The sequence below is a fragment of the Nerophis ophidion genome, linkage group LG21, assembly GCF_033978795.1.
Source record: "Nerophis ophidion isolate RoL-2023_Sa linkage group LG21, RoL_Noph_v1.0, whole genome shotgun sequence".
In the NCBI taxonomy this organism is placed as follows: Eukaryota; Metazoa; Chordata; class Actinopteri; order Syngnathiformes; family Syngnathidae; genus Nerophis; species Nerophis ophidion.
This window is the reverse complement of record NC_084631.1, coordinates 19,977,143-19,992,216: the sequence shown is the minus strand read 5'-3', so window position 1 is coordinate 19,992,216 and position 15,074 is coordinate 19,977,143. Positions and strand designations below refer to the sequence as shown.

At 40.6% G+C, this 15,074-nt stretch overlaps 1 protein-coding gene across 2 annotated transcripts in view; it reads left to right on the top strand.

The window, feature by feature from the left end:
* The window catches only part of tgfbr2b (transforming growth factor beta receptor 2b), a 64,081-nt gene extending 54,396 nt beyond the window's left edge, over positions 1 to 9,685 (top strand). For both annotated transcript variants that reach the window (XM_061882128.1, XM_061882129.1), the window contains one exon: positions 5,715 to 9,685. In XM_061882128.1, coding sequence (XP_061738112.1) covers positions 5,715 to 5,894 — 180 coding nt within the window. In that variant the 3' untranslated portion in view covers positions 5,895 to 9,685. The remainder of the gene's footprint in view (positions 1 to 5,714) is intronic.
* Positions 9,686 to 15,074: the final 5,389 nt, after the last annotated feature.

Genomic DNA, 15,074 nt, shown 5'->3' with positions numbered 1-15,074 from the left:
AGTGAAATAACTTTGTTAGTGTAGGTCAATAATGCTTGTCTTTCTCAGACAGACAGGGCTTTGCTGTCCGTAACACACACACACACACACACACACACACACACACACACACACACACACACACACACACACACACACACACACCGCAAAATTAGGTATAATTAGCCTCCACCTCAATACTACGTGCTTATATTTCTAGAACGTCAACGGGCTCATAGTGATGTTACTAATAGTTGACTTATTCCTCCAAACACAACGAGTTGAGTTTATACCAAAATGGAAACATGGAGGATACAGCAGAGGATTGGGAAAATGTCATGTGGTCAGATGAAACCAAAATATAACTTTTTGGTATAAACTCAACTCTTGGGATGCAACTCAGTATTCTTCTTCCTTCAAACACGACGAGCTGAGTTTATACCAAAAAGTTCTATTTTGGTTTCATCTGACCACATGACATTCTCCCAATCCTCTGCTGTATCATCCATGTATCCATTTTGGTACAAACTCAACTTGTCGTGTTTGGAGGAAGAAGAATACTGAGTTGCATCCCAAGAACACCATACCTACTGTCCAACATGGAGGTGGAAACATCATGCTTTGGAGCTGTTTTTCTGCTAAAAGGACAGGACGATTGATCCATGTTAAGGAAAGAATGAATGGGGCCATGTATCGTGATATTTTGAGCCAAAACCTCCTTCCATCAGTGAGAGCTTTGAATGGTTGACCAAATACCTATTTTCCACCATAATTTACAAATAAATTATTTAAAATTCCTACAATGTGAATACCCAGATTTTTTTTTTTACATTTTGTCTCTCACAGTTGAAGTGTACCTATGATGAAAATTACAGACCTCTGTCATCATTTTAAGTGGGAGAACTTGCACAATCGGTGGCTGACTAAATACTTTGTAACAGCACAGCATTAAGTCTAATCCTAACTGACTGCACTACTTCCAAGTCCCCCACAAAGTACAAGTGCATTTTGAGGGCTTTGTTAAATTCAGACATGGACACATGTCAGCATTCCACAGTGCTGCAACTGTAAGTTAAGCCGAGTTCCAGTTGCTGTGGGTTGGTAGGAATTGCATTTAGAGTACCCGGACGGGAAGAGGAGAGGCATCGTTGGTATGTGAGAGAGCAACAGATGATGGCGCAGTTAGTGGGAAAGAATGTGTTCATTATGGATATTGAACTGTTCGCAGTTAAGTCTTTATTCATATTCATACAAGTTGTTTAGATTGACTGTTCAGATCATTTACATGCCTTCCAAGGCTCATATGTCACAGCCACTACTGACGTGTCTGCCTTTTTTGATACTAAACACTAGGGTTGGACGATAGAGACAATATAAATGATATAATTATGGCCGACGATAGAGCTATTAACAATATTGTCTAATCGCGATGATGCATGTTGATGACACATTCTAGCTGTGTCCTTAAAAATTTGACAATGACAGGAGAACATACATGTCAAAGCACTGTAGAGTTCTCGCCAGGTAGCAAGTCGATAATGTTTCTCCACAGTGTAAAACTACTTCTAAGTCAGCAATCCTAGCCTCCGTTGGGACAAAAACTTTGTTTCTTACAAGCATCATCACTGAAGGACGGTGAATAGCTAAACATGCTACACTACACACGGCAGAGGAATATGCTAACCACAAGCTGGACCTCTTGAATGTAAACCGAGGTGGGCGGATCGTTACAAATATCGACGGTAACGATACAAAGTATAGTATCTGGTCAGGTATCAATTCAATATTACAGTGGTTACATCAATATTTTTGACTGTCAAAAATATTTTCCTGTCTTTGTTATTGTTCACAAACTCAGGAAATAAGTTTTGGCACTAGGGCTGGGTGATATGGCCGAAAACTATATCACAATATACGTCTTTTATATAGATCGGTATTAGACTTAGACTTAAACAAACTTTATTGATCCACAAGAGAAATTGGTCCACAAAGTAGTTGAGTTACAAAGGATGGAAAGGATAACGCAGGTATAAAATACACTAAAAATATACCATAGTAGCAATATAAAATATAACATGTAATATTTACATATTACATATACAGTATATCAAATATACTGATATAGTATATTATATTTTATTATGAATATATATATAAATATATAATAATTACCATTTACAGTACTACAGTATATGTAACAGCTGCAGCAAAAAAAAAAAAAAGGGCAGCATAAAGTAGAGAGTAGATCTAGCAGAAAAAATACATTATAAACAAAGAGAGGTAGCTAACATAGAAGCGCTCAGGTAAAAAAAATGATATCATCTATTGCTGTATGGCGAGTGATTATACAGCTTGATGGAGAACAGATAAAGGAGTTCTTGAATCGAACACTGTGGGAACTAAGCTGAAGGAGCCTGTTTGAGTATGAGCTCCGCTGTCCCTCAATTGTCTGGTGGAGTGGGTGGGCAGGATCGTCCATGATGGCGAGCAGTATGTCCAGTGTCCCTCACTGACACAAACGCCTCCAACTGCGTATTAATGTTTTGGCCGGCTTTCCGGATCAGTTTGTCAATCCGCTTTAAGTCCCTTTTGCTGGTGCTGCTCCCCCAACAAACCACTGCAAAGTACAGGGCACTGGCCACAATAGACTGAAAAAAGATCTCTAACAGCTTGCTGCACCCATTAAAGGACCCAAGCTTCCTCAGGAAGAAAAAGTCTGCTCATTCCCTTCTTGTACACAGCTTTGCTGTTTTCTTTCCAATCCAGTCTGATGTTCAAGTGGACTCCCAGGTACTTGTACTGCCCCACTAATGCCACCTCCCGGCCCTGGATCTAGATGGGCTCCACAGGGGTCATATCAATAATCATTGATACTTTTAAGGACTCATTTAAACCTGCCAATAAATACAGCAAAACAATTTCCAACTTACCAAGAGTGCTATTTATTACTGAATAAAGTTGTCAGGTAGCCAATTTGGATGAGCATGGCTAATGTAATAAAATTAAGTAGATATGAAGATAGTTGCAGATTTGAGACACTAGATGGCAGTAGCTTATAAGCTATTGAACACTACACAATAGTTTGAAAAGCTACTTATCATACCGACACATTGGTAGTGTCAGGATGTCGCCGCACTGTCTGCATTAAAACTAACAAAACTGAAGACATGTTTCTGTTATTAAGTTGATGTATCAAGAGATTAATTTTTTTTCCTCTCACTCCATGCAGTGAATGCACAGTCTGTACTGTTGGGTATGACGTCAATGAGTGAGTAGAAGGGTGAAGAGAGCAAGCGGTAGCATGCAAGTGCAGCAGTAGTGATGACTGGCGAATGTGTCCCTAAGTGTCCTACAGAAATAAGAATAAAGCGACCAAAGTGTCACAAGTCGGCGGCCTCATCATTCTGACCCGAATGCGTAGCTTTGCAGACCCATTGTTGGGCAAAGTGAAGGGTGGTACCACGCCGAGGAAAACTTCGGTCCTAGAGGTAATTGTGTCCTCTGCTCTCCTCGACTTCGGTCTGGGAGCCGAATAGTGTAACACTCTATAGTTGATACTGTTACGTAATTGGCTGTTAGGATGTCCCTCCCATTGCCCAGTGAATACTGTGAACTGATTGGCTGTTAGTGCCTTAGCAATTAGCAGTGCCTCGGACTGGAAGTCTCTGCAGAGAGTGGTTAGGACGGCAGAAAAGATCATCAGGACTCCTCTTCCTACTATCTGGGAAATCGCAAAAAGCCTGGGCCGATAAAAGTTTTGCTTGAGTACATATTGACCTTCAAGTTATTGCATATAACCAATAATATTGTCAATAGTATTTTAAGATCAAATTAACCGCACTACACACAGCGGAAGAATATGCTAGGTAATGTTATAATTTTGTCTGCCAACAAAGCAGGAAGGAGGCTCTCAACACTACAGTACTCCTCTTTTCAAAATGGGCTAGCTGATTGCTACTTTACATTTTGATATGCCACTTACATGCTGTGGATTAGCATTAGTGACTTTACATGGCGATTTCAACATTTGGCAATGAAAACTACAACAGACGCGTGTTGCAATCAAACAGCTGGTGTGTAATAAATACAATAAGTGAAGTGAATTATATTTATATAGCGCTTTTCTCAAAGTGACTCAAAGCGCTTTACATAGTGAAACCCAATATCTAATTTTTACATTTAAACCAGTGTGGGTGCCACTGGGAGCAGGTGGGTAAAGTGTCTTGCCCAAGGACACAACGGCAGTGACTAGGATGGCAGAAGCGGGGATCGAACCTGCAACCCTCAAGTTGCTGGCACGGCCGCTCTACCAACCGAGCTATACCGGTAAAATACTTCCAGTATAAACACTTTGTAGGGCACAATAAAAATGATTCTTTCTGAGTCAGGAAACCAACCAAAGTCGTGTACAGAAAGAGAATGCCCAGCCCAGTTTCAGGCAATCTCCTCAATGATTGGTCAAAAGGCACTCAGCATTAAAATTGCTACTAATTTTAATGCTGGCCTTTTGCTGTACTGCTCTTCCTCATTAGACATGTCTTTTATTTGAGTAATTTTTTGCCTTGTAAAAATGCTGTGTTGTGTGCTGTTAGGAGTTTAACAAAGCGGACCGGCTAATAAAGGACCTGTTTACCTGTGTCCTCTGAAGACGATTGTCGACACAAGATTTCGGACGACTATTGAACCAAAAGCCGTATATAGCTGCGGAATGGAGAACTGAACAGAGCTGCGATAGGGACACCGTTCTCGCTACGGGAGTAACTCGCAAACACAGACGTTGATTTCAGTTTTTGGAGGGTTATCTAATCTTGCCAAGGATTGTTTGTAGCAGGTGGAAGCTTTAAAGCTGCTCCCCGCCAAGGCATGGCTCATCTTGGAACTGTGGTTAAAATCTTCATTGGAATATCTATTAGAATAAAAGTTATACATTTTGCTGAGTCTGCCGAATAATTTCTAAGTTGATCAATTCGCACACTGATTTTTTGTGGACTCGCTGAATGCCTATGCGTTGGTTTTCTGATTTAAAGTCATGTTGTTGGTCCAAAACTGATGAGGTTTTTGGCAAAATAAGGTATGGTCAGGTACAGCTCTGTCATAATCCAGAGCTGTGTCTAGAGGGAGTATGGACAACACAATTTCAAAATTGGTCTGGATTAAGACAGGGGCTTTTGACCTATCAGAAAGAGTACGGCCAGTCAATCTCTTAAACTATTGGTCAAAAGCCCCTCACTTCAAGGCACCATGTTTGGGACTAATTCCGACCCCTAGTTGTCCATACTCTCTCTATAGACTGTTCTGCCATTCGACGTATTGGAATTGCAACTCCAGGCAAAATGTACTATATAATACAGTACAGTACTTGCAAATGAGACACAGAAGTGTAAGAAACCATGATAACTGGACAGCACAGATCAGCGTTAAATAATTTTTTTTAAACATTTCTTATCATATTATAACACATACAAAAGTACCAAAAATTGCTGCCATTGAGTACCGGTATCGCAGGTACTGGGAATTCGAACCGTATCAATTCAAATACAAAAAGTACCCATCCGTAGAACAAATAGACTTTTAATGGTGGCAACAGCTTGACTAATAAATGACTATATTAGATACTACTTGCTTTAATCTCACATGACCAACACATGAATCCTAAAATAAGACACCTTGGTACATTTGGGAGAGTGACAATGCAATTTACTGACCATACCTGTGCTCCACTTTTCCCCCCACAGGGCATCCAGGTGGTGTGTTCCTCCATAGAAGACTGCTGGGATCACGACCCAGAAGCCCGCCTGACAGCCCAGTGTGTTGCCGAGCGCTTTGATGAAATGGAGTACCTGGACAAGCTATCGGACTGCTCCGACTCAGAGGAAAAGATCCCAGAAGAAATCATTGTGGTGGACGAGAAATAGCGCATAATCCAAAAAAAATCCACAAAAAACACTGCTCCCTCCTGGGTGGCAGAGGTATAACAAGGAACAGACTGGAAAAATAACAATAGGTTAACTATAATGGCAGATTTCATGGACAAACTTTACAGACAAACAGGGATATCACAAAATAAAGCTTTTATTGCTTTTGCACTTTATCATTATCTATGCATACTAAATGGCATATATGCAGTAACTAAAATAAAACTTTTCATACAAAATAAAAGATATTAAAAAAGTAACGTGCAATACCAAGATGGGTCGTTCCACCGAATTGGTGCCAGTTGCTTGTTGACTACCAAAATACTCTAATACAAAATAAAAAAACTTAATATTAAACTTACATTTAAGCATATAATTAACAAATACATGAAATATAAGACAAGTGGAATATTTGCCCACATTAAGCACATTACAATCAATTTAACAAATAAAGGGTGCTAACGTGTCAGGCTGACAGGACTGAATGAAACCAGAGACATGACTGACATGGGTTTTTTAACCTTTTATTTTTAAGGTGTATAGTGGAGAATTAACAATTATTTTAACATTTCTGCACTATTTAAAATACAGTATTTTATATTAGTCTAATTTTACCAAGTAGTGAGGGAATCTATTTTCCGGTGGAAAGTATTTCAAATGCATCTTTTTATTTTTAAACATGCAAACCGACACTTTGCTTAAAGGAGCCATATGTGATATAATCAAGCCAGAAATGGTACTGCAATCATGGTCAAAATTATGTAGTCCCTTCCGACTCTCCCTTACTGAGGTTGCCAGATACGCAGCCGAATCCAGCTCGATTGACTGGTCTACTCTAAAGAACTTCAAACTTCCGCTGCCTCTTACTAGGTGTTGAGGTGCTGGGACCATAATAGCTGAATAGACAAGCGTTTTGTCAATAACTAATCTCCAACCAACACATTTTACACTGAAATTACGTTATTTTCAGGAAGAAGTACGTCATGCTTGCATACAATATTACAACAAATGGCAATCAAATGGTTATTGTCAGTACTATCAGAAAACAAAGACTAAAACAAACTACAACCAAAGCTACCAATGGTTGTAATGTTGAAAAAAAGTAGAGCATGCTTAAAAGGGAACATTATCACCAGACCTATGTAAGCCTCAATATATACCTTGATGTTGCAGAAAAAAGACCATATATATTTTTTAAACGATTTCCGAACTCTAAATGGGTGAATTTTGGCGAATTAAACGCCTTTCTATTACTTGCTCTCGGAGCGATGACGTCAAAACGTGACGTCACCTAGGTAGTCAACGGCATTTTCTCAAACACATTACACGCAGCAAGTCAAATCAGCTCTGTTATTTTCCGTTTTTTCGACAGTTTTCCGGTACCTTGGAGACATCATGCCTCGTCAGTGTGTTGTCGGAGGGTGTAACAACACGATCAGGGACGGATTCAAGTTGATTTACTTAGAATGTGCATCGATTAACACGGCATGCTAATAGATGCTAACATGCTATTTAGGCTAGCTGTATATACATATTGCATCGTTATGCCTCATTTGTAGCTATATTTGCAACCAGCCTTTCCCTCCATCCACATTTAATGCCAAACAAACACTTACCAATCGACGGATTTAAGTTGCTCCAGTGTCAATGCGTAAGTCCCGATCGTTTGGTCTGCACATTTTAACGGCGATGCTAAGGCAAACATGCTAAGGCTTCAGTTTCCTCTTCAATTTTGTTTTCGCTATCTGCCTCCATACTCCAACCATCCCTTTTAATACATGCGTCTGCTGTTGAATCGCTTAAGATGCTGAAATCCGAGTCTGAATCCGAGCTAATGTCGCTATATCTTGCTGTGGTATCCGCCATGTTGTTTGTATTGGCATCACTAGATGACGTCACAGGAAAATGGACGGTGGCTTCGCAGATTGCGAAAATCAGGCACTTTAAAGCCTTTTTTCGGGATATTCCAGGATGGGTAAAATTTTGAAAAAAACTTCGAAAAATAAAATAAGCCACTGGGAACTGATTTTTATTGGTTTTAACCCTTCTGAAATTGTGATAATGTTCCCTTTTAACAGCCTAATGTAAGGCAAAAACTATAAGAGACATTTTACTAAAGTATGCCTATAGGCTACTGTTTAACTTGGTACATGTAGTCCACATTATGCAAACATGAATGAGGAATTATTTTATCATGTGATTTAGCTGTCTCCATACGTTTCACATTGCCATGACAACAGCCGTGCTAATGTTGCAACCCATTTCCTCAGCGTATCAGCATATTGAGAACGAAATAGGCACTGACACGACCCACATCCACATAGGATTTATTTGTCAAAAACACATTTCGCCCTGTCTGTTCGAATACATATGTCGATGTGTCATTGACCGGACTAGCATTCTAACCATCACACTAGGAGCTAAGCACCATCACGCTAAGCATTCGTTGCATGAACATACTGGCTTTGTTAGACAAGATGATAGACTGTATTGGACAATATAGTTTACATACGAAATATCCATTTCCATTTATTACAAGTAATAGGTAAGTAAGGCTTTTACGTTTTCTTATCAAGGAGTTTGGCGTCATATGAAATAATCGTCTCCCCCTTCAATTGTCTCCATCTTTCATCCTCAATACAAATCCTAGTTTTGTGCCTGGCTTTGTCATGAAAAAGTTGAGAATCGTAATGACGCCTTTTAGATTTACTAAGGTCTGACATGTTTAGTAACCTTACCAGAGGCAGTAGCCAGACAAAGATGGCTGTGTGTAACTGGCAACCTGGATGTAACACACTCGCATACTTTCACATAGGTTAAAATGGTGGAGGGTGGGGCATCGAAATGAAAACAATAAGATTTTGGGGCTGTAAATTTAATTTTGAAATGAGCATATCCCGGCTGAATTACCGTTATCAGTTGTAGAGGTATTCGAAAAGAACATTGTTTATTAATGCCTTTGGACATATCAGGGCCATTTGATGAGGACTTGACATGAACATATTACATATGGCTCCTTTAATCATTTGTTTTTCTTTTACAATGCATTTTATCGTGCATTAGTACATTTTATTTCCCTGGGATGCAAATGCCACCAATTCAGTGGAATGGACTTTAAATAACGCTGTTCCCTCCATGTGTCATGGCAGCGGCAGCAGTACAGCCGTTTTGAAACCAAAACAAAGGTTCCAAAGATCTTTTTTTCTTGCGCTGTGAGGACGAGTTATTCAAGAATATGTGTGTGTTAATCAGAGCAGTGTGGTAAACAACAAATAAGGAAATCTGCCTAATCATTGCCGGACAATAAAGAGGAAAAGTTACATAATCAAAGATCTAACCTGCTGCCTGTTAATAAAGCTGAAATCTTTATACATAAAAAAAAATGTTTTGCATGAAAGTTTAAAGCTATAATTATTGATGCATAAAGTAGTGGTGTTATTGTTTTCATGGGTTTGTCAGCTGGTTTTGAGCAAGCCAGTGAAAGTTAGTATATTTGGAAAGCCTTAACAGACATTTGCAATGTAATTAATGACAATGATATTGCTTTGCCTTTAAATAATATGTAAATACACTGAATGCTTAAGCCTGGCAGAGTTACGTCGTCCATTTTTTACATTTTCTTCATGTTTTCCCTCCCAGCAATACTCATTGTTTACAGTGTTAATTTTTTACTCACTCATCAAAGGTGTCTTGAAAGCATTTCCACCCAGCAAGGACGGGGGCGTAAACCAAAGACTGTTTCCTGTGTCATTTCTGTATCGTTTTGCAGATTAAATTGTTGTCTAAGCCTATTCTGATTTCACACCTGTTGTCTTCGCCATGGGTTGAAATGTTGGTATCAGTCCGATACTTAGTACCGGTACATACCGGGCCAGCTGATACTGATGCAGATACTTTTAAATTATTTTGTAATTATGCACTTTGTGTTGATTATATATAATCAGAATAAAATAGGACATTTTTTTATTTCACAATATTATGTAGACCCACTCGACGTCCATTGCACCGGTCTCCTCTGCGGTCCTCTCCAAGGTTTCTCATTGTCATCCCACTGGGTTGAGTTTTTCCTTGCTCTGATGTGGGATCCGAACAGAGGATGACGTTGTGGCTTGTGCAGCCCTTTGAGATACTTGTGATTTAGGGCTATATAGATAAACATTGATTGATTTTTGGATAGGTTCGCAGCCGAGTGTGAAGCGACTGGAATGAGAATCAGCACCTCCATGGTCCATGGTTTTCACCCGGAAAAGGGTCATCCGGGAGGAGGTCAAAGTAAAGCCGCTGCTCCTCCACATCGAGAGGAGCCAGATGAGGTGGTTCGGGCATCTGGTCAGGATGCCACCTGAACGCCTCCCTAGGGAGGTGTTTCGGGCACGTCCGACCGGTAGGAGGCCACGGGGAAGACCCAGGACACATTGGGAAGACTATGTCTGCCGGCTGTCCTGGGAACACCTCGGTATCCCCCGGGAGGAGCTGGACAAAGTGGCTGGGGAGAGGGAAGTCTGGGCTCCCCTGCTTAGGCTGCTGCCCCCATGACCCGACCCCGGATAAGCAGAAGAAAATGGATGCATGGATGATTGATTTTGGCTACACTGTAAACAACTGTAAGCCACGTTTCAGTCACACTAAACCAGCGTTTAAAGGCCTTCTGAAATGAGATTTTCTTATTTAAACGGGGATAGCAGGTCCATTCTATGTGTCATACTTGATCATTTCGCGATATTGCCATAATTTTGCTGAAAGGATTTAGTGGAGAACAACGACGATAAAGTTCGCAACTTTTGGTGCTGATAAAAAAACTTCGCCTTTACCGTAAGTCGCAGACGATGACGTCACAATGGTGAGGGGTCCTCTGCGGTCCTCTCCAAGGTTTCTCATTGTCATCCCACTGGGTTGAGTTTTTCCTTGCTCTGATGTGGGATCTGAACAGAGGATGACGTTGTGGCTTGTACAGCCCTTTGAGATACTTGTGATTTAGGGTTATATAGATAAACATTGATTGATTTTTGGATAGGTTTGCAGCCGAGTGCGAAGCAACTGGATTGAGAATCAGCACCTCTAAGTCCGAGTCCATGGTTTTCTCCCGGAAAAGGGTCATCCGGGAGGAGCTCAAAGTAAAGCCACTGCTCCTCCACATCGAGAGGAGCCAGATGAGGTGGTTCGGGCATCTGGTCAGGATGCCACCTGAACGCCTCCCTAGGGAGGTGTTTCGGGCACGTCCGACCGGTAGGAGGCCACGGGGATGACCCAGGACACGTTGGGAAGACTATGTCTCCCGGCTGTCCTGGGAACACCTCGGTATCCCCCGGGAGGACCTGGACAAAGTGGCTGGGGAGAGGGAAGTCTGGGCTCCCCTGCTTAGGCTGCTGCCCCCGTGACCTTACCCCGGATAAGCAGAAGAAGATGGATGGATGGATGATTGATTTTTTATTTGTGAATAAATTGCATGCGTAATATGTAACAATATCAAAATAATGATTTCAGTTCATTACATATTGTTTCACCAAAATAAGCAAAAGCAAAACCAACCTGGGTTTGTGAACAATATGTAAATAAAACATAAGGAACACAAAATTATATTTGAAAAAAAAACAAACATCGATTCCATCACGCTGATATCGAACCGGTACTAATCGATACTGGTGACATCAGGCTCGATCCGCTAGTCCCAACAGATCCAAGATGGCGGCGCGTCAGGTAAGCAGCGAATGTGTATCAAGTTAGCTAATTTCCAAAAGCTTATTCTTCGAAGTTTAAATGTAATTTAAAACCCATTCAACAACCCTATTGCTGTAATGAAATGCAAAATATAAAACTAGCTAGAAAAAAAAATCGCCTTCGGTTTTTTTTAGCCCAATTGCTAGACGTGTTGTATTTTTCAGGAAAGCTAACATGCTAATAAGACTCAATAAATATCGCAGTTTAACATATTTACAATGATTGTTTGTTCTTTAAAGCGTATTTGAATACAATTGTTATATTTAAAGAATCAACCATGAGCCATGTGACTATGTATAACAACATATTTTGACACAAGTAGTGTTTGAGGAAAAACACCTGAACTGTGTTCTGTGTTCCACACAAATATGATATATATAATAGTTTTTTTATGAGGTAATTTATGTAAACAGCATTGCCCTCATCGCTAAATGTAAAACAAGGTTACCTCTCATCTGCTCATTTTTAGCAATATGCTCTGAAGCAAGGAAGCACAAAGTGGGGCCCGCGGGCCAACTATGTCCCGCCATGTCCTTTTGTTTGGCCCGCTAAATGGATTTCTACCAAATTTCATACATATTCATCTCTTTCAAGCTGCACAATCATGGCTATACTCTAAACAAGTCAGGCTATGTCTATACTAAGCCAGATAACCCCTTAAACAAATTATTATTCAGCCTAAGCCACGTTTCAGTCTCACTAAACCAGCGTTTAAAGGGCTTCTGAAATGAGATTTTCTTATTTAAACGGGGATAGCAGGTCCATTCTATTTGTCATACTTGATCATTTCGCGATATTGCCATATTTTTGCTGAAAGGATTTAGTGGAGAACAATGACGATAAAGTTTGCAACTTTTGGTGCTGATAAAAAAACTTTGCCTTTACTGGAAGTCGCAGACGATGACGTCACAATGGTGAGGGGTCCTCACATTTTTTTTAATGGGAGCTCTCAGCAGCAAGAGCTATTCGGACCGAGAAAACGACAATTTCCCCATTAATTTGAGCGAGGATGAAAGATTTGTGGATGATGATATTGACAGCGAAGGACTAGAAGAAGAAAAAAAGCGACTGCTCCGGGCGGCGGCAGTGTGAACGTTTCCGATGTAATTAGACACATTTACTAGGATAATTCTGGAAGATACCTTATCTGCTTATTGTCTTAATAGTGTTTTAGTGAGATTGTAAAGACATACCTCGAGGTCGGATGGCTGCGGTGAACACGCAGTGTCTCAGAGAGAAGCCGAGGAGCCAAGCTCACAGCTGCCTTTTAAACAGCTACTGCAGGAGGACGAATAATCCAATGATGTCTCCGGTAAGATATATATATCACAATTTTCCCATCAAAAAACATGCTAGTTGACGTAGATAAACATGTTCGCTTGACCGCTCTGTGTTAAAAACAAAGAAACACCGGCTGTGTCTCGGTGCCAAAGGCAGATGCAATACACTGCTTTCCACCAACAGCATTGTTCTTTATAGTCTCCATTATTAATTGAACAAATTGCAAAAGATTCAGCAACAATCTACTGTGTAATTATGCGATGAAAAGAGACGACTTTTAGCCGTAACTTGTGCTGAGCTAATATTTCCTGACCGTCCGTGACGTCACGCGCACGCGTCATCATTTCGCGACGTTTTCAACAAGAAACTCAGCGGGAAATTTAAAATTGCAATTTAGTCTACTAAAAAGGCCGTATTGGCATGTGTTGCAATGTTAATATTTCATCATTGACACATAAACTATCAGACTGCGTGGTGGGTAGTAGTGGGTTTCAGTAGGCCTTTAAGGTTCCTCTCCTCGGATAATTTTTTTTACACAGGTAAGTGTGCCGTGTATTTCTTAAATCTCCAGCTTTTAGCTTTGTATTGATTAGTTGATCGTTTACAAACTGAGTTCGGAGAGGAAGTGACGCCATGAAGACCGCGCCCCACACAGGAAGTGACGTCAGAAAGAACACGCCACAGCCAGCTTCATAATAAAGCGGTTTTGTAACTCGGAGCTAATCACTAGAAATATGGAGGCGAGTCGTCCAGACATGCCTGTGTTTTTCATTCTTCTTGTGGAAATTACACATGAATACCTTAAGAGAAAGCGATTGCAGCTATTTGGGATACAACACTTCTCAGACGGCAAGAAAACTTTCCAATGTCCTGGTCAGCTGTGATTCTACTTATCGGAAAACTTTGTCCTTTTGTCGAAGGAGAGACAACGAGAATGCAGTCTCTCGTGGATGTGATAAAAAAGGTAGTTTGTGCTTTGTATTACCTGGCCGTCGAGGGAAGACTACGGAAAACATCGAACGCATCCGGACTGGCTCAGGTCGGGATGGTGTTAAAAACCGGTTCTCCCGATTGTTCGATAAGAAAAGAACCGATTCCAAGGATTGGAATGCCTTTTTGAGAACCGGTTCCTGTTATCGAAGCCACTATACCAGGGGTAGAGAACCTATGACTCTGGAGCCAAATGCGGCTCTTTTGATGACTGCACCTGGCTCTCAAATAAATCTTAGCTGACATTGCTTAACATGGTAAGTAATGAATACTTCCGCTGGTTCTCACAGTGTCAAAAGTAACGTTCAAAATATGAAACATTCTCATGCATTTTAATCCATCCATTCGGTTCTACCGCACCTGTTCAAGAAGTCGCATTATTGGTAAGAAGTATTTTATTTATTGTTGGTTAGCTTCAAAATAACAATGTTATTAAAAAGAATAAGAGACTAATTATGCTCTAAAAATGGTAGTTTTACTTAAAAATGCACGCATTTAGTTATATTCAGTCTTAAAAAAATATTATATGGCTCTCACGGAAATAATTTTAAAGTATTTGGCTTGTATGGCTCTCTCAGCCAAAAAGGTTCCCGACCCCTGCACTATACCATATTTTCGCAACCATAGGGCGCACCGTAATAAAAAGCGGCGTGTCATTTACGGGTGCTATTTCTGTATTTAACGCATAAATACGGCGCAGCGTATTTTTGGGAGCAAGCATGGTTAAATGTACGGTAGCTTAAAACATACATAAAACAAACTAGAATCCAGTGTGCTCTGGGGCCATATTGTAGTGATTTACACCTGAGCCTAGGGATGATGTTCGTTAAGAAATTATTGAGTTTGATGGCATTATCGAATCCTTTTACCGAACCGATTCCTTATCGAATCTCTTATCAAATCCAGATAGGTTGTGTGTGCACTGAGTTCCAAAAGCCATAGAAGTTACATAACAGGGCCGGCACGCTGTTTATATGGAGGAAAAGCGGACGTGACTGAGTACAGCATTTAGACGTTAAAGGGTGAAGGTTTCAGGTGAGAGAGGATGCTAAAAGCATGCCCCCAGTGAGCGTAGAGTGCTGCTATGTGCGTTGTAAAAAAATTGAAGACAAAAAAATCACCAACATGGAAGAGGTGCCGCTCACTTTCGACATCCCGATGAAGCACACTGGAGAAGAAGGGGACCAGCAC